Source organism: Meriones unguiculatus, chromosome 17 (genome assembly GCF_030254825.1).
Source record: "Meriones unguiculatus strain TT.TT164.6M chromosome 17, Bangor_MerUng_6.1, whole genome shotgun sequence".
NCBI classification, from domain to species: domain Eukaryota; kingdom Metazoa; phylum Chordata; class Mammalia; order Rodentia; family Muridae; genus Meriones; species Meriones unguiculatus.
In genome coordinates this window covers 40,920,657-40,940,666 of record NC_083364.1, presented here as the reverse complement: position 1 = coordinate 40,940,666, position 20,010 = coordinate 40,920,657, and the positions used below count along the sequence as shown (strand labels likewise).

Genomic DNA, 20,010 nt, shown 5'->3' with positions numbered 1-20,010 from the left:
ACGCTTAGAAAATGCTTAAGATATCCGTAAATGGTATTGATCTTAGCCACTACTTTATCTCACACAAGAACTAGGAATCACTCTCAATGAGTCATAGAAAAGAACAGATCGTTGGATGATGTGACTCAGTTCGGATCCTCTCCTGAGCTTCTCAGACTATTCTGGAATATTCCCTCAATTGCAATTCTAGATTTAGCTTATGCTAGGCTCAATTCTGGTAACGACTACATCACCCTGTGTTCTGATTTCCCTCCAAAGGGTATTTTCTGTGTTCATTTTGAGGGCTTTTGAGTTACTCTGTGTCTGTGTTCTTTTCTTCATCTTCTCCAGTGGCACACACTAACAGGAAAGGAAAGATGGATAAATTGGCTTATATAAGCAGTGAAGCTTGAGAAAGAAAAAATACCACACAGAAGTCACAGGAGGTTGGGCAAAGTAGGAGAAATTAATTGCTAGTGCTAAGGGCATGAAGAACTAATTATTACTGACCTAGAAAAAAAAGCGCCAACAAACAACAAAAACATGAGCAAATAAAAGAATCAGAATCATAGCTGCTCAGTCTCTCAAACAGAACAATAAAGTAAGTAGTGAAAAATAAAAGCAAGGGAGCCCCATTTCCTCTACGGGTAACCAAGGACTCTCACGATATTGGGAAACTGACTTACACAGACATATGCTTCTTCTTCTTCTTCTTCTTCTTCTTCTTCTTCTTCTTCTTCTTCTTCTTCTTCTTCTTCTTCTTCTTCTTCTTCTTCTTCCAAGACAGTGTAGCGCCTTGGCTGTCCTGGACTCACTTTGTAGACCAGGCTGGGCTACAAGAGCTGCTTGCTTTCCTTCCTGAGTGCTGGGATTAAAGGGATGTGCCACCTTGTCTGGCAGAGATCTGTAGTTTCGGTGGGAATGTGTATTGTGTAACCTCTTTGAAGGCAGTTATAAGCACACATGCAAATGTAGTAATGTAAGCTTGTTGCAGGTAATTTAATGGTAAAGGGCTAAAAATGTCTATTATTTGCTCTATAATTGTTAGAGCAGTATATCTGACCAGCTATCACAATCAATAAAAGCCATAGACACATGTTAGATTTTACAGTAGCCTTATTTCACCCGGAGCAGGGCAGATATTAGTCCTCTATTCTGTCTTTACCTCCCAGCCCCATCCCAGGCTCCCTCCCATTCGTAATTCCATAACTACTCGCTTATTCTCTCTCCTGGGCCAATTCCTCCATCCATGCCAGCCATGTGCTTCTCCCATGCTAACCCATGGCCCGCCCTGTGCTTCTTCCTTCTTCCTCCTCCTCCTCTACCATCTCCTTCCCAAGATCCTCTCCTGTCCCCAAATCCCAAGAACCTGATCCACAACTTACCCCATTTGCCCTGCCCAGGTGTGTCAGCTTTTTATTGGTCAAACAGGAACAAGTTGTTTGGCAAGGGTACACACATCATTTTGGGGGGACGTGAGTGTCTGCTTGTAAAAGACAGCAAATTACTTAACACTCAGACACAAGGCACGAGACCATGCTGTTCCATAAGGTGCTGACTTTATCTGTTACATGTTCTTTGAGAGTTATTTCTATCATGCACGTGTATCTTATTGACAGGAAGACTTCCCTGATTAGATGGCAACGTTTACCTGCTATATCACACCGTTCAGTTGTGGGGACCGAACAAGGTCCCCCATGAATGTGTGCTGTTGACGTGATCACGGTCAAGTCAAGGATGCCAAATGTTACCATTTTGTGTGCAAAGAATTTGCTGCAGCTTCCTCCTCCCAGGTGACCGTAGCCGGAGACTCCTCCCCTACAGAGAACCCCTGGCAAGGTTAGCTAGCCTCCTCATTCAGCTGCACACAATAAACCTGCCTCCTCGTGCCGATGCTCTTGAGTTTCTGCTGAGGAGTCTCCACCAGAGTTCGTGGCTCACTCCATCGCAGCCGTTCTGTACATGTGTCTGCATTTCTTCATTCCCTGATGTTCCAGTCAGGTCGATCCCAAAGCTGTGCAGGATTTCACAAGCGGCGCCCAAACAGGAACCTTAACTCCAGGGCACTCACATTTGTCAGGCAAGGCAATGCTTCCATAAGAAGGGCACAGATAGAGTTAAGAAAGAGGCGGGTTCTATGTGTTGGGTGTAAAACATGGGATAAGCATGATCTAGAGACAGGCAGTTACACATTAGGACTTTGAAGATGGTTTTAGGGAACCATGGATGTAATGTAAAAGCATTTCAGTTCCATCAGCTCTAATACTCTGTTCAGGAGATGCCGTTCTTGGTTTCTAGAGGAAGGGATGGGTAAGTCTGGCTACTTGAAAACAACAGCAGAAAAATTAAGAGCTAGAATCATAGCCGAAGCCTCTGAATGAGTTCTTATTTTTACTTTTGGTTCGTGGAGTCTTACTTAAACTCCGTAAGTAAGTTTATGTCTTACTTAAACTCCGGTTATGAAGGACAGACCCTCTGTCCCTGATAGAGCCCCAGGGGCCAAACGGGCCCCAGCTGCAGCTCTTCCAGTGCCACCAGGATCTGAGAGACAGAGAGGCAACTTCGAGTCACATGTCATCCTTGTCCTGAGCCGCCTGATACTGAGGAGAGCAATTACAAGGATGGGGTTACCCAACCCATGGTGAAATTGCACCTTGGGTTTGGGCCACCGAGAGACTTAAGGTGATATAAACTCAGTCCTTTCCAGCAATCTTATTTAGGGCAGGATATTTGAGGGAAGACGATATTTTAACTGCTTTCCTGTGTTTGCGTGATCTGGTCCACAAAAATCCCAACCAACTGGTGCGCTATCATGAGACTCTTCCTTTTGAATCCTTGAAGAAGATCAAACCAGCCTGTACAACCTATGGGCCCACGGCTCCATATGCATAAGGATGTATTCAGAGTATCCTCGGTGACAATGCCTGGCCTCCTTCTCATTGGCTAGGCACAGCAGAATCTTAGCTCTACCAGGGGATTACCTGTTGTTCAAGACTGAGTTTTCAGAATTAAGTCAGGACCAGGTGCAGCATAATCTAGTTCATGGAGCTGCTATGACCGCAGACATGCTCCTGGGTACAGGACCCTAGGAAGGGACTGGCAACCAATGACACTATGTTTTGCAAGCTAACAAACAGATTAACACAGCCACCTTAAGGGCATGGAGAGAGAGATCACCCACCAAATTGGAAAAAAAAATATTGCTGAGATTCACCAAAGCCTAGAAGAAGGCACCCAGGGGTTTGAATAAGCGTGTAAACTTAGACAGTTAGATTTTAGATTATGTGCAGGTGTGGATCCTACTCACCTTTTTCCTGTTGTTATTGTTTTGTTTTTTCAGAGCTGAGGACACACACACACACACACACACACACACACATACACACAAACACATACACAGATGCCCCTGCACACATTCACATGAACACACATATGAACAAGTTTACATATACATTCCTGCATACAGTTTTTAAAAAGCCTTTATATGACCAAACCAAGCGACTCTAAACCTCTGATCCCAACACATTATATGCATGTATGAATATTGAAGAAGACATTTTAAAAGGGGACTTTAAACCTCATCGACTATAATGCAGTCTTCTGAGAGACAGAATTGGCGGGGTGGGGAGTGCAGGATGAAAGTGGAAAGCAGAGCTTCTAAGCCACTTACGATTCGGTCTGCTTGGAAATGTCTCTCCCAACGGTACAGATGTGATGAAATGATCTGAAGTTGCCCAACCCGTTTCTGACATTCCTCCAGGCTTTGTCCATTCATTTTGTTTCTCCTATAGGTTTATGTCTAGTCACCATCCCAATCTCATGAAACTCATGACGACATTAGAAGTCATTTTAGGCGATATAGCTTGGTGGGGGATTTATTTAGTGTGTGAAGGACCCAAAATGAAGCAAAAGAAGATGATGAGATGCTGCTGGTTCTCAGTCACAGAAACAGGCATAGTGACAAAACCCTGTAATGCCAGCACCTGGGTGGCAAGCTGGGGACTGGCCTTCTCTACACAGTAAATTTGAGGCCAGCAGGGGATATAGCTAGAGTCTTTTAAAGAAATCATTTAACCTAACCTTCTGCCAGTTACAGCCTGGATGTGTCTACCCTGCACTTCGTAAGTAATGCCAAGTTCTCTACCATCATGAATGATATTTATTTTCCCCATTAAAGAAGCCCCAGGAAGCCTGCCATTCCATCCACTCTGTGAGGATACATCTTTGAGGGTAATAGGAGGGAAATCAGTCCTTTCTGGGCTGCCTCATGCCAGCTGTTTGGGATGCTGGCTGTTGCTGGCTGAGGTCCCTGTGTGTATCAGGGATTGGGAGACAACAGAGGAAAGACAGGCATCACTGAAGGAAACCGGCAGGAGAGGAGCAGCGTCTGATGTGACAGGACTGGGTCCACGGGAGACCTAAGACAGAAGTTAATCTACCAGGAACCTCAAGGCTGCTGTGGGGCTTCAGCGGCTTGGCTGACACACATGGTAAGTCGGAGAGGCTCTGGAGGATTTGTAGGATTTCGACTGGCATGTAAATTGGGTTTATAATCCATGGGAGCATGCAGGAGGGCATGAGAAGGGAGGAGAGCTGACATGGGAACCACTCAAGGCCACTCAAAAGCAAACGTAGCAAGATGTGTGCTGAGCCAGAGTTCCTAAGGCGAGTGTAGGGAGAGGTGAGGGAAATGACAGGACGCCAGGCCCAGGGCGGGCAAGGCGCTGGAAGGTTTTGCATCTCAGGGTGGAGGAAGTCAGAGCAGTGCAGGTGAAAAAGACTGAGCTTGTCCCGAAGGAGCTAGAGTATGCTGTGTACTTTTCTCCTCTGCGGTGAAGTCCACTGGGGTGGTGTTAGGGACGGACTCTGTTTACCCAGATCAAGGTCCTTTCTGCAGCCAAGTTTTGTCAATAGATAGTCAACGTACAGAGCACTGCCTAGAGTCATGGCCAGCCTCACGCATGACAGGTGAGGCTGAGGCTTGATCCCAGGGGCCACTGGCAAGAATGAGGAGCGTGAGCCGTTCCTCCCTAGACTGTCACGAATGGGGACGTGTGCAGTAGCCCCGTGGCAGTGCCGCAAGAGGGGAATGCCAGGTTCATGGGTAATGACTGGATTGTTGAGTGCTAAATGGGGTCTATCCATGCAGCTGTGCCCCAAACTGCTCTCTTGACAGAACAGCTGATGCGAGTGATGAGACATTTCCATGCTATGTTTGAATGGGATAACACTTCTGTCTTCATTTGCTTTAATTAAAATTTTGAGATAGTACAGGAAGTAGTGGGTTTCACTATGCCATTTTCATACACAGGTGACTTCATTTGTTACTTTCATCCCCTTCCTCCAAAATCCCCTCATGTCCCTTGTTCCTTCTGCTATCATGTCTTATGAATGCCATTACCCTTTCTTTTACCTCTTCCTCTAGGCATTCTTCCTTTTTACTCGTAACGGCCTTTCTGTTTCCAACTCTCTCTCTCTCTCTCTCTCTCTCACACACACACATACGCACACACACACACACACACACACACACACACGCACACACACTTTAAATCTAGTTACTGCATAGGAGAGAAAAGGTGTAGCAGTTTTCTTTTTGAGTTCAGCTCATTTCACTGACCGTAATGATCTCTACCCATCTGTTTCACTGCAAATGTCACGATTTCGTTTTTCTTTAGAACTGAAGTAAGCTCCGTTTATGTGTGTTCCACATTTCCTTTATGTGTTCCTTTGTGGATAGATATCAAGGGCAGTCCTATTTCTTAGCTACTGTGGACAGCGGGTGTGTGGAGTGTAGCAGAGTCATATTACAGTCCTGGCCTTAGTTCATCGAGGGACCTCCATGGTGCTTCGGAAGTGACTGTACCAGGTGACACACTCATCATCAGTGGATAAGGGACCTTCCTTCCCACATCCTTACCAGCATTTATTTTCTTCACAAGAGCCATTCCGACTGGGCTGAAATGGAATCTGAAATGACTTTTAATTTGCATTTCCCTGATGGCTAAGAATGTAGAAGGCTTTTGAAGTATTTATTTGCCATTTGTTTTATGAGAACGGCCATTGGTTCTCTTTACTGACTTGCGGTTTTTGCCACTTATATTTTGCAGTTCTGTGTGTACCCTGGGTATATCAGCCTCTTGTCTGACGTGTAATTGGTGGAGATATTTCCTAGCGGCAGGCTGCCTTTTTATTCTAGCGCAGTGGTTCTCAACTTGTGGGCCACAACCCCTTTTGAGGGTTGCTTATCAGATATCCTGTATATCATATATTTATGTTCTATTCATGACAGTAGCAAAGTTATAGTTACGAAGTAGCAAAGAAATGATGTTATGATTGGGGGTCACCATGACGTGAGGAACTGTGTTAAAGGGTCGCAGCATGAGGAAGGTTGGAAACAACAGCTCTAGTAGTAATTTCATTTGCTGTGCAGAAGCTTTTTCCCTTTATATAGTCTCAGGTATCAATTCTTGGGACTATTTCCCATGCTACTGAAGGCTACCTATGCCCTTAACTTTTAAGTGTTTTCACCAGAAATGCCAAAGCTTCAGGACTTATGTCAAGATCTGTGTGGCATTTGAATAATTCTTGTATAGGACAAAAGACAAAGACTCAGTTTCTCATTCTTCTGTGTGTGATCAGGACAGCAACATTTGTTGAAGAGGCTGTCCCTTTTCATGTATTTCTTTTTTGACACATTTGTCAAAATTAGGTAGCTGTAGTTTGTGGGTTTGTCTCCAGGCCCTTTATTCCATCCACCTACATGTCTTTTTTTTTTTTTTTTTTTCGGGGGGAGGGTAATACCGGATGGTGTTTTGTTACCGTGTCTCTGTGGTTTAATATTAGGTATCACAGCATTGCTTTTTCCACTTGTGATTTTGTTAGCTATTGTTTTTTTTTTTTGTGTGTGTGTGTGTGTGTGTGTGTGTGTGTTCATACAAATTTTAGGATTGTCTTCCCCAGCTCTGTGAAGAATGCCACTTGAAACTTAAATGGAGGTTGTGTTAAATCTGCAGTTTGCTTCTGGCAGTGTAGCTATCTTCACAATATTAATCTTGACAATCCATGTGTGTGGAATGTCTTTCCATCTTGTTTCTTCTTCTTTTTTTTTTTTCCTTCAGTGTTTTAAAGTTTTCCTTGCAAAAATTCTTTCACCTCCTTGGTCAACGTTTATTTTTTGGTGTGTGTGTGCACCCCGATGTATACACATAGAGGCCAGACGAGGATGTTGAGTGTTTCTGCCTTCTTCCTTTGAGGCAGGGTCTCTCATTGAATCTGCAGCTGGGCTGGCAGCCAGCAAGCCTTGTGATCTCCTGACTTCTCCTTTCTCTGGGGCAATAGATGTGCACAAAGCCATATCAGATTTTTGTTTGTTTGTTTGTACATGGGTGCTAGGAATTTGAACATGGGCCCTTGGGCTTGCTCAGAAAGCGTCCTTGATGCCGAACAATCTCCAAGAGGACTTTTGGCATTTTGTTTGTCTGTTTGGTTTGGTTTTGCCAATGAGAATACTCTGACTCCTTTCCCATTCGTATCCCTTTGATTTCTCGTCTTGCTGTTCTGAACAAGATTTATGTTGCATATAAAAGAATGGCGAGTCACAGATTTTTGTTGCTGACAGCCTTGGTCAGCTATGGGTGACAGCTATTATGGAAACTCATAACTAGACAAACTGCTGAGAATAAATGAGCATTGCTGTACATAGTAGCCCAATGCTTAGCATTAAATAGGAGGAAATAATTATGTCTTTACATCACCCCCACCAAGGCTCAGAGGACCTCAAACCTACTTTTATGTGGCGAAAAGTTAATATCCTCAGAACCTCATTTGGCCTTCATTGCAGCCAAGGAAACCGACAGAACTAAGATTTTATTTTATTATTTTTATTTATTAATAGTAACAAAATTCAGAAATAACAAAAACAAGGTAAATGAAATATGGAAGCACACTAAATACAAATGCATTTTCATAACCGCACGGGCAACAGAAATCTGTTGGATCTGTTTTTGGAAGTTTAACCACAGAGATCATAGGTGTGACCAAGGCATTCAGAGTGTTCACACTGACTTGGTTGCAGATGGAGGAGCCTGCTTCCCCAAGACTGACCGTAGTATGCAGAGTCCTGGCATATGTATATGGAAGACCTCCCTGGGACCTGGGTCTTAAGAGACACTTTTTTGGTTATATTATAACAAAACACAATCAAAAAAAACAAAACCACAGAGAAAGCCCAGGGAGCTTGCGGCCTTGGCCTATAGACTTGTGTAGTACTCTAGGAACTGAGCTTAATGTAATCCTGCTTGTTGGTCCCATGCAAAGCTCTACCCGAGACTCTTCAAATTAGACTACTTAGCAGCTTTTTGTGAATGGTTCAAGGATCACATGACTCTGGTGGTTCAGACAACAATGGCCTTACTTACACAGATGCAGCAGAACTCAAGAGGAATGTGGGCTTACCCTTGGGTATTCAGTGTTACAGCGCTGGATAGCCTTGGTTGAAACCACCGTTCTAAAGATGACGGGCGAACAGACACCACAGCTACTTGCTTTGAACAAACTGACACTCCTTCCCTCTTCCATCACGTGCAAGAGCTGGCAAGACTTTTGATTAAGGCGTGAGTTCTCCAGGGCGCCTGGAGAGGGAGATCAGGACCTCGCAAGCGGGGTGCAGAGTTTTTGAGTGGGGCGGTGCATAAAAGCTCAGAGCGCTCAGCAAAGCAGAGCTGATGCCTTTCCAAAGGGAACAAGGAAAACTGTTTAGGAGGAACTCCACCCCTGTCCCAACTTTCCACACTTGGCCATGCGGGAGAATCTCAATAACTTAATTGGATGGTCCATAGTTTGAGTTTTGCAAATGATATGAGTTTTTTTGTTTTGTTTTGTTTCGTTTTTGTTATTTTAAATACTCATGAAACATGGAAACAAGGGAGTCTAAGAATCAGAAACCCAAAGAAAAGGTGGACTTGCAGTGACGGTCCCTCCATTGAGGAGGGTTAAGATTCAGTCTGTTTTTGACCGCTCTCAACTCTGTCCCCTTCACGGGGAAGTCTCTCTCTGCACACCTATGTGCGCCGTTGCTGAGAAAGCTGCTCGGTTCTCCCTCATACTCTCTTCCTGGGCAGACTGACCCATGGAGTCCTGAAACCCTGGCCACCCGCCAGGATCACGTAGACCAAGGCAAAGCCTGGCCATGCTGCTTCTGGCTGTCTTTCCTTGTTGTAGGGTTTCATCTGTCCTGAGGGGAAGGTAGCTAATCACAAGACTCCAGCTCTCTCTGGAGCCGTCACCTACGCCACAAATGTTCTCATTTATCAAATCTCGAGATCCGCATCAATGCACTAAGGAAACCGATACCCAGCAACAGGAGCAGATAGGACCACAGTCGCTCGCCAGTTAACTACAGATCACCGGAGGATGGCAAGCTGGGATAGCCCGAGCTTCCGTCCTTTGAACATCTTACAAGAAACAAAGACAAATGAACCTTTTGGATCTCAGCAACTGTCTGTGAGGATGCTTCGTTCTACGGCTTCTGTCTGGGGCACCCCTCGTGCTTCATGGCACGTTGCTGACCTTCTGAATGCCATGGGTGAGCTACTGCACCTCTGGGCTGCATCTAGTCTAGCATGTAGCAGGGTACGGGGCCGTCTGTGTTACACAGTCTCCTGTACCTGGAAGACGCCCAAACCCCTTTTGCCGTCACCTCTGATATGGTAGGACTACTGAAAAAAAAATTAATTACAAAAGCCTAATATCTAGTCAAGAAAGTGAAATATTTAAAAACAACAACAATAATAATATAATGATAATAACTGAGAAATGAAGTCAGCTTGCAAAAAAAAAAAAAGTCTTTTACAGAGAAATAGCACCTTTGGTTAAAAAAAATGTATTTTAAAATTTTGGTTAGGTCTCCATGGCGCTTGAAGTACATTAAGAATTCCCATCATTTAAACACACCCTCTAGGAAACTCCATCCAAGTCTGAGGGCCCAGTGGGACGGGTGTGTGTTCAGGTGTTGGGACCAACAGGAGGCGCAGGTAAGCTGCAGGGTCTGTCACTGCCACACTGACAGACAGCAAGGGTCAAGGCAGCAGGGTCTCTCTCCATCGCCTCCCCCTAACACCACACGCTGCTCTGCTGCTCTTCCCGTTGCTCCCTCACAGCCGCTGTGACCCCGGAAGGCTTCATTCAGACCTGGGTCTGCGCCTCTGCCATCCTGGTGAGGTTCCCTTACCTGGTCCCCCATCCCCCACCCCAAGGTGCCCTTTAGTTTCTCTTAAAGCGCTCCTAGAAATGAAGGCTGTGGCCTTCCCTTGCTAGCCAGCCACCCTCATTTCCTTTATTGCAAAACAAACAAAAATAGGATTCACGGCCGTACAAGCAAATACTGGTGATTTGGTGATCGCTGCGAATGCTCCTGGATGCCGGGCTCAGCGCTGAAGGGGTGCTGTGCTCCAGACACGGTGCTCCGCGCCTCCTCTTAGATCTCTTTGGTGTTTACCTTCTTGATCTTTTCAGCGGTTTCCTTTGAGACGTGAGAGGAAATAATCATCATAAAGATATTAAGGAGTTGATAGCATTTATCGAGGCCCCAAGATGGCCTCGTAGCGCCGATGGCCACGTGATTACGCTAGATTTTAGGTGTTTAGTTGCATCGTTCCTCCTTGGGCTACGTCCAGTCTGTGGCATGGTCATTTGGGGGTGGCCTACGGTATTAGCAGCTGACCCTATGTGAACATAGGCAGCTTTCGAATCGCATGTTATTGTCTCAGTTATAAGGATAAAAGGACACTAAAGAGAAGATGCTTTGAACCCACATCTCACAGAAGTATTAAGAGCAATAGGTCCCAGAGGCTCACTTGTCCGGGCTTGAATTTAACTATGCGACTTTCCTAGCGTCCTTGGGAATATTTTCAAATCTACATCTTAATGTCTTCAACTGTAACATGAGGGCAATACCATGCCACGTCTTACGATGGTGCCTGACACATTCCTCCAAAGAAGATGTTCAGATAGCCAGTAAGGATAGAGACTGTTAGACAGCAGAGGAATGCAAATGAAAACACAGCGAGATCCCATTACACATCCGGTAGGTCAGATGAAATAAAGAGCAGTAGTAACAAATGCTGGGATGGATGGGAAGAACATGGAGGAAGTGCAATGAATGGTGTTTGGAAAGCAGTCTGGCAATCGCCTAGTGTTGGTATAATGTTCTTGTGGGATGTATAAAATTCACCCTTGTTCATTCAAATGCTGATGTCTCTACCCCACTATCTGGTTTCAATCCAGACCTTGCATTGTGATGCTTAGTCTAAGCATCACCTGTCTCAAGTTTGTGTAAACATGCCACCATTTGTTCTCTATATTGTCAATTAAACAACCAGCCCCAATGCTGAGCAATGGAGAGGAGAGGGTAGGACATCCTGGTCCAGAGTGGGAGGAAGAGGAAGGAAGCAGGGGGAAGAGGAGGAGACTTTGCAGGAGAGGTCTTGGAGCCACGTGGAGAGATGAACTGGACCCAAGATAGGACTAAAAGCAAGTATAATGGGTGAAATCTGAATGGAAGGAAACTATGCGGGCTTGGAGGTTTAGGATGGAGTAACTATCGCCCAGCATTGTGCTCTAGGTTAATTAAATAAATCCTAGTCTCTGTGTTGTGATTTGGGTATACAGCCTGTTTAGGAATAACTGCTGGCTAACTAAAAGTGAAATCAATAATAAATATTAATAACTGTCAACACCCTAGGGATTAAACCCAGAATTATATTATGACTTGAGTTCTATCCCTAATATATGGGGGGGGGGTGAAAAACATATGTATCCATCAAGCATTGAACACACACGCACAAAATGGAATATATGTGGAATTACACTTACATAAAGAGGAATGATGTGGATTCATGCTACAAGCATGAACCTGAAAAGTATTATGCTAAGGGTGAGAAGTCAGACGGAAAAGGTCCTTCTATATGACACACCCAGATCAGGCACATGCACAGAGTCAGGAAACTGCTGACAACAGTGGCTGGCCTCTATGAGACACAGCTGCTCAGCCACGTCCAGCTGCCTTGCACTGACTGTTTCCAGGTGAACGCTGGTTGACTTCTCACTGCCTGCACCTGCATCTCTGCCCCAGGCCTTTCTCTGATCTTAGGAGTCTACTCTGCCCACACATGCTGGAGGACAGAAATACTGAGAATCACTTCCTGATAGCAGCTCTCAGGTGATGGCTGATGGGAGGTTTTTTAGAGCTACCCCAGCCCCTCCCACCTCGTTCACAGTAACTCCTTCAGGATAGGGTCTGTCTCAGAGTTTGATGGTGTGGGTGAGGTGGCATCATTTGGGATCTACTATGTTGAATGAAGTGTGTTTCCCTCATCGCCTGGGGTGCTGGGCAGCTTCTCAGTGGTGTTAAGAGTCCAGTAGCAACAGCAACATCCGAACCAGCCAGCACTGGGGCTGCCACTCACCTGGTGCTTCTGGAGTTCCTGGACATGCCTGGTTGTCTCCTCCTCTCTCTGGGTCTGAACCCCCTTCTGATTCTTTCCTGTAAGAAGAATCAGAGTTCAGAGATGTGAGGCCGTGGTAAGCCAGGGAGGATGCTACCTAACAGACTCCATTTACCCTGTGGAGGGAGAGCTGGACCACCCGCCTTTCTCTAAGTATTGAGGCATCCAAGGTAATACAAGCAAGGAATCTATCCTGATCCTCTGGCTTCTGCTCCTGCTGGTCCCTTTAATTCACACCCACAAGACAAGCTAGCCCCATAGAAAAGCAATGGTGACAACCGGCTCCTGGCTCCAGGCAATTCCTCCGGGGCATGCCCTCAGCCGTTCCCACACTTTCATAAAGTCCCACGGAACATTTGCAAATGTAAGTTCTGGCTCAGAACATAGTTCATTGGCAGAGTGTTTGCCCAGCATGCAAATCCTGCCCACACCCCCATGTTCAGCGCCTAGGACTGAAAAACAAAGAAAATAAATCCAAACCGCCTGGCTTTCACCTGTAGAAATCTTGCTGTGATTGATTGGGGTGAGAGGTAGCTGGGTACCAGAAGTTTTGCTTTTTAGAGAGTTCTCTAGGTAGTTTAGCACACCCAGGGTGTGCTACTACTGCTAACAAATATTTCTCAAGTACAGAGATAAAACCAGTAAAAACAAAAACAAAAACCCCAACCAAACAACCAAACAAAAGACAAAAGCCCTGCACAAGATTGTAGCTTGAAATCTAGAAGGTCTGGAAGGGTGCCCGGGAATCCATTTACTGAACACAGTGTTGAACAGTAGACACTGATATGAGTCTGTCCCTAGTAGCCACTTCTCATGGCCCTGACCCCTTTGGGCATTATCTCCATGCTCTTGCTTGTTTGTGCCTTTGAGATTTGTGATCTAAGATGGTTCTGCTAGTTTTCAGGTACTGGCCTGAAAATGCCTCTTCAGTTTCCTCTTACATCACAGCCTGTACACCAAGATGTGTAGAGGCCCCACAGACCGAACTTTCTGGGAGAAGGCCATACAGTCCACAGCGTGGCTATGGAAACAGACAGAGTCTCACGGGAGTGATATCTTGTTTGTTGCACTGTGACTAGGCTTGTGATCCAGACGGTGGTGTTCTGTAAGTCAGCACACACTGACGCCTGCCTCTTAGAAAGAGAGGAGGAAAGCCAAACAAGAGCAGTTCAGTATATGGAAGGGAGTTTGGGGAAGATAAAGAGTGGATGCTTCCTGGTTGAGGCCGGCTGGGTCACTGTTTAAAGATGCCCTCTGATGGCTTCAGTAGCTACTGTGTGTGCACTTGGCTATCCGTTCCAGTACATCTGTTCCTACAGTTAGGTTGGGCACCTACTCTCTCTCGCTGATGCCAACTTGTCCTAGGAAGGTTACAGAGCCTATGGATAACATCGGTTTCCATTACAGCATTGGTGTTTTGGGCTCCTTGGCCAGCGTGCTTTCCTGGGTCTTTGATTATTGTCTCTCATTCCCCATCTTACCTGATATCTCTGAACATAATACTAAGTACCAACTTTTTCATGCCCCAGCTAGCTTCTTAAAGTATAACCTCAGGGTCACTCCTGCAGGTGAAACTTTTAAGTCTGGTTCTAACTGACCTTTCTTTTCATGCCCAGTCACAATCTGGACCTGGCCTTAACACCCTTTTCTGATTTGCTTTCATCTGGCTCTTTGCCTGAGCCTGGCTTTGATCTAAGTTCCCTCTTGATCTCTAGCATGACTGTAGCTTAGGTCCCTGATGGGACATGAGTGATTCTAACATACTCTTTGACCTCTGTTCTGCCTCCCAAACTCCTGACACCTACATGTCCCCAATCCATCTTGCCCATGTCTCAACAATCTTAAATTTTACCTTTTTTTTTATTTGCTTTGTTCTGCATGGTATGGCAAGGTACGTCATTTTGACTTCTGACCACCCGACTCTTTTATATATAGTATTTCCTTGCGTGTCATAAGCATTAAGCTGGTTAGCATTCAAAGACCGTGGAAGCGTGCTGGCACATTTCTCCCACGTTAGTGCTTCCCTGCATGATGACACTTCCCTCATCCTTATACTTCTTCATGCTTTGGCTCACCATTCCCTCTCTTCTGAAGCCTCTGGGGTGGTTGTCACACCTGACTCACCTGGAACAGTTCTTTACCCACCATGCTCCCCACCGGGGAACTGCGAGTCCAGTCCCTGGCCTTTCTTTTTCCCATTGTGCCCACATCACCTTCTCCCGTGCAACTGACAGCACTGCTCCTTAAGTATGGCTCACCATCACAAGTCATTGCTGTGCAGACCCAGTGTCCACAGGAACAGACACAGCGATTGCAGTCCACCTCCGTCTCGGCTCCATCTGCATAGGTCTCGTCCTCCAGGGCGCACTCTGTTGGACGATGATAGGAAAGACAACAGTTGGGACATGACGGAGGGACGGGATAGTGTCTTTGGAACGGCCAAGGCACTTACATGTCCCCCTTCTCAGACAAGGACACTGCCCTGTCTCTCCTGGGCAAATGCACTATAAGCTTACGGCCTTAACCTCATCATGGAGATGGGCTAGTGACAACCCAGTTTCATGGGTGGGGCCTAGGTCAGTTATCTCTGGAGAGTTCTACCAGTTCTTTCCGTCTTGGCTCCCAAACCCCAACAACACTCAGTTTCTAGATTAGACATACTCTTCTCTGGAGGGTTGAAGGCCGGGTTGAGGCACTTGAGAAACTCCTGGAAGCTCAGTTTCCAGTCAGCGTTCTCGTCAGACAGTTCAATGAGAGCATCAACACAGAGTCCCCTGAAACAAAACGGGAGAAATGCCATCAGCAAAGCCTTGGCTTCGTCCCTAGGAAAGGAAGTAAGCATCAAGCTCAGAGACACCTGAAGCCCCAGGTAAGATGACTGCTCATGAAATGCCTCTCCTTCGGCCTGCCACACCATTGCCCAGTAAACATCCCATGTTCGTCTTATTAGACTGGACACCAGATCACTCAAGCTGTTCAAATGCTCCCTGAAGACAACTAACGTTTTGTGAATAGTTTTGTCCACCTTGATTAACAAGTGATCTCACTATTTGCAGGCCTCCCTCCCTTGTAAATTGCCTTTTCTTGTGGTATGGCTGTCAAGTCAACAAGTCCAGAAAAATCAGAGCAGAAGAGAGATGATCAATGGCATGAAAAGGAAGTTAGGACTTGAAAGAATCTTAAGCTCGAGCGAGAATCTCCAGCATCACCATTCTAGAGAGTTCTCTGAGACGTTTTACAGAACCTTGGCTTTATCACCTCCTCTGTTGACTAAGACTTTGTCCCTGAATCAGCAACTTCCTACTCAAATGGCCTTTCGGAGTTTATCTTCCTGAAGGTCAAAAACTATGGCTAGGGAAAATCACAGAAACTGCATGATAAACTTGTTTTGGACAAAAGGGAGGCTCCTTTTCCAGGTTTAATTCTTACTGAGACACTAATACCATACCAGTTTATTTTTGGTTGTTCGTATTTATCCTAAGATAATACTAAAAGGATATATACTCGTAACACTTAGGAATCTGCATGGAACCACACAGAACAGCTTAAATACCAGGAACGAAGTGACTTTGGGTTTACAACTAGAGAACACATTAGCACAGTCCCTTCGGAAGATCAGTAATGTAACATCAGTTGCCCCCCGACCCCAGAAGAAATATAGGAAAGCCGTGACCTTGATAATTCATTCTAAAATCAACATTCTTTTATCCTTGCAAGTTCTGACCCCCAAACAATAGCCGCTTTATAGCCCAGTTTTATGATGTTCATTCACACTGGAACTGGCAGCTCCTTTGCTGGTGGAAGGGGTTCAAAGCCCCTGTCTCAGGCAACCTTCCCTGGGGACCATATGTCTAAGCCCTCAGCCCTCACCTGAGCAGTTTGTTGTTCTCCTGGTCGGCGTAAGTGGTGATGTTGAGGGCTGTCTCATTCTGCTCCACAAATTTCAGGAATTCACTGGAGTCCAGGTGAGAATCACCATTATCGACACTCTGGAAAGAGATGAAGAGATCTCTCAGGGATGTTTAGGGAGCCCCAGTTTCATCAGTGCACTCTCTGGCCTGACCTCTCAGTTCATCTTATTCTTAACACACTCCAACCCAATCCTAGCCTGGCCCCAGAGAGAGCTAGAGCAGTAACGGCTCAGATCACGGGGCACCCAAACTAGGAAGGAGCACTCCAAGACGAGCAAGTGGAAGTGGCTGGACAGAAGCCATCGGGGGTTTTCTTTCACTATGGATCAGCCTGAACAGATGTCGTAGGAAGACTCTGTGACCCAGTCCCTGACACTGTCCTTCAGACCTGGATTCAGATGATTGATCACGTCATTGTCGATATCACATCCTAGTGGACACATAGCAAGGTGAGGCATGATAAGCAGTAAATTGGAAACCAGGAGCTGAAGCCCAGGGCGTCTGGATCTAACAGGCTTCTCAGGGGCAGCAGCAGTGCTAGTGACCTCACAGGGACTCACAGGAGTCTACCTTGTTGTTTAAGATCAGCCTCCCTCCTCCTCTGCCCTACACTGGGGCCCAGTACTGTTGTGTACGCAACAGTATACACAGGCTACAATGTACAGGCTGATGACCTGCTAGCACCCCAAGAACAAGGGGTGGCAAGATCAGGCATTATCCTCTCCAAAGCAAGATGCTGAACCAAGACCTCGGCCATCTGGAACCACTCAAGATGCCCAAGCCCTAGCAACAAGAGGAGGCATCAATAGGAATGCTTAGATCAAATTCCATGTTGGCTGTTGCTGCTACCCTCACTAGGTCCGGTGGTACCCCGGATCAGCCTTTCCATGGTACCTTCAAGTTGGTTCCTTACATGGTGAAAGAGAATCTGGAAGAAATGCCTGCTAGGCAGGGGCAAATATAACCATTTTTTCCTCCTCTCATGGCTGCCATATGTCACATGTAAAACTTCCATGGCATGTACAAAGAAGAGAATACATGAAACAACCATTAAACCTTTGCTTAGGACCTGCTCATTCCTCTTGTCCTGACTCTCGGGAACATTTCCTAGACAGTCTTTATTTGTTCGCTTGTACACTTTCCCTGAGCAAACCTCCCCAGTAATCCATTTGCGAGGGTTTGGATTAATCAATAAGCTTCATCGGGGAGCATTCTGAGGACCAAAGAGCTTTCCTGAGGAAAACTAGCACAGACCCTGCCATCTGGCTAATGGCAAGAGCACGTGGAGGGGAACGGTCCTGCAGTGGCTGCACAGCCATTGACTGGGCACCCTGGGCCTGGTGCTACGGTCCAGTGCGCTCTCAAACGTCAATGCTTTGGGTGCACTGTCAGGGAAGCAGAGCGCAGGCCTGAAACCAAGGGTGCATCTCAGCTCGTGGTAGTCTCGTCTCTTCAGTCTAACTAACTAACCAGGTGCAAAGGCATGCCCAGTACTCCTGCATGTATGTCTCAGAAACAGTGATGTTTTTATTTGGATTTTAGGATTGTAGAAAGGAAGACGAGTATTTTGAGACCCATGCTTGGGAGTCATCCCTGTATGTTGACATGGTGTTCCGAGGAGACGGCTTGGGACAGGCCTTCACACATAAAGCAGCCTGGGGCAGCGAGGTATGTGATGCTAGGGGTCGGGGAGGTAAGAGGGCTGGCTCCTCTGTTTCATTCCCAGCCTGCAGGAGCCTCCCACCTAGTGCCACAAGGTATGAATCGCGTGGGTATGGAAGGCTCTTCCCACCAGGCTCCCTTTTTATTCTGTTTTGTGCTCATCAAAGAAATGGACCATAAGGAGGAGAGAGGCAGTTTGGACCGTCCTCAGACTCTGATTAGATCTGCCATTCAGCTGTCTGGCGTGAGGAAAGCCAGCTGCGTTGGAAAACTAGGCTCTGGCTGTCACAGGGAGGTCTCTCTGAGACATCAGATCTCTCACCTACGGGCAGCTGTGGAGCTGGTTGGACGGCATCTCTCTTACATGTCTAAGAAAAGGGGTTTTCATATTTGTAAGAGGTGAGCAAGTTTTCTGAGTTGTTAGAATGCCCCAGAGGAAAGCTGCTTTCCCAAGCGGCCATGCTGTGGCTTGGGTACTTGGCAATCGAATTTAATAGCGGGTATCAGAAATGCCCGAGGCAAGGTGCCATCTGCAAATGGTTACAAGATCCCAAGTGGCCCCTTGGAAGTAGAGTCATGTGCCCAATTAGTTCCACACTATAGGGCTAGGATCGAGACACTCTTCACAATCAGCCTTGCAGACACTACCCATTTGTCTTCGGGAAAAAGAATTAAAATGACATTTATTTTATTTATTTATTTGTATGTATGTATGTGTATGTGGGACTGTCACGCCAGAACATGCCTCTGAAGGTCAAAGGGCAACGTGTAAGAGTTCCTGGATATCAAGGTCAGGCCATCAGAGTCGGCAGCCAGCTAGCCCCAAGTCATTTTCTTCAAGTTACTCTCTGCTCCTGTCTGACTCTCCTGCTCAGCAAAGCGATGTCGTTTTCCACTGAAGAGGCCTCACCCGTGTCTTCAGTGTTCTGCTCTGTGGGACTGGCTGAGACACTGCATGCAGAGAGTGGGAAGAGCCACGCTTTCTCTCGGCGTAATATCAAAAACTGGCAGTCCAGAGGTTAAATCTCTGCCATAGTAGAGAAAACTTCTGTCTAATAAGAATAATACAGTTGAGGCCTCAAATTGGAAGTTCTCACCCTATAGGTTGGGACCCCTTTGGGGTCTCCTAAGACCATTGGAAAATACAGATCTTTACATTACAATTCACAACAGTAGCAAAATTACAGTTATGAAGTAGCAACAAAAATTATTTTATTATTTGGGGGCAACACGAAGAACTGTATTAGAGGGTCGAGGCATTCGGAAAGTTGAGAACCGCTGCCTTAAATGATCAAATGTCTATTCCAACTCAAACCAGCATCTTTTCGCTCGGAGGTGTCCCTGTAACACCAGCTAAAGAGCACAGACCAGGTTGGTATAAAACATGTCTGGGTGGCCCAAGCTTCCAGGAAGTCTCTTGGATGGATGGAGCTACTCTAAGTCCTGGCTGGCCAGCTGTTGGGACAGAACGCTTTGCGAGCACGCGCTGGAGTGGGCATCCAAGGTACCAACCTCAACGCGTGTCTTCAAAGTGCAGGGTCCTTTGTGCTTCTGTGGGGATGCGGTACCTGAATGTGTGGCTGAGTGTAGGGAGTGTCTGTGATGGGTCCCTGCGTGTCTGGAGTATTGTAGGTACGTGCTTACATTCTCGTCAACTACCTAGCAGAGTGACCTAGAGTCACTGGCTTCTTCCAATGACTCTCAAGATTCCAGAATGATCTCCATGTACAGTGCCCTTAACCATTGCCAAATACAATTTCCTCACTCATTCCCCCTTCAAAAGCAGTATTGTTCTGAGCCTCCAATGGAACTGTCCCTTCTACTTGATACGGTAGACAGCACCTCTACTTGGATCGTGAACTATCTCCAGTCCCACATGTTCCTTGTCTCTCCTCGGATGAAGAAGCTGTGAAGGGCCAGGTTAGTGGCACGGAGCCATGGCGAGCTGAAGC

At 46.2% G+C, this 20,010-nt stretch overlaps 2 protein-coding genes across 2 annotated transcripts in view; one reads left to right on the top strand and one right to left on the bottom strand.

The window, feature by feature from the left end:
* The window catches only part of LOC110565336 (V-set domain-containing T-cell activation inhibitor 1-like), a 34,480-nt gene extending 16,441 nt beyond the window's left edge, over positions 1 to 18,039 (top strand). The window contains exon 4 of the mRNA XM_060370372.1: positions 17,939 to 18,039. Within this exon, the coding sequence (XP_060226355.1) occupies positions 17,939 to 17,946 (8 nt within the window). The 3' untranslated portion in view covers positions 17,947 to 18,039. The remainder of the gene's footprint in view (positions 1 to 17,938) is intronic.
* Positions 7,847 to 20,010, bottom strand: part of Fstl1 (follistatin like 1) — a 53,883-nt gene continuing 41,719 nt past the window's right edge. Inside the window, exons 7-11 of the mRNA XM_021662993.2 lie at positions 16,356 to 16,474; positions 15,147 to 15,259; positions 14,744 to 14,854; positions 12,447 to 12,523; positions 7,847 to 10,501 (exon numbers count right to left, since the gene is read on the bottom strand). Coding sequence (XP_021518668.2) covers positions 10,457 to 10,501; positions 12,447 to 12,523; positions 14,744 to 14,854; positions 15,147 to 15,259; positions 16,356 to 16,474 — 465 coding nt within the window. The 3' untranslated portion in view covers positions 7,847 to 10,456. The remainder of the gene's footprint in view (positions 10,502 to 12,446; positions 12,524 to 14,743; positions 14,855 to 15,146; positions 15,260 to 16,355; positions 16,475 to 20,010) is intronic.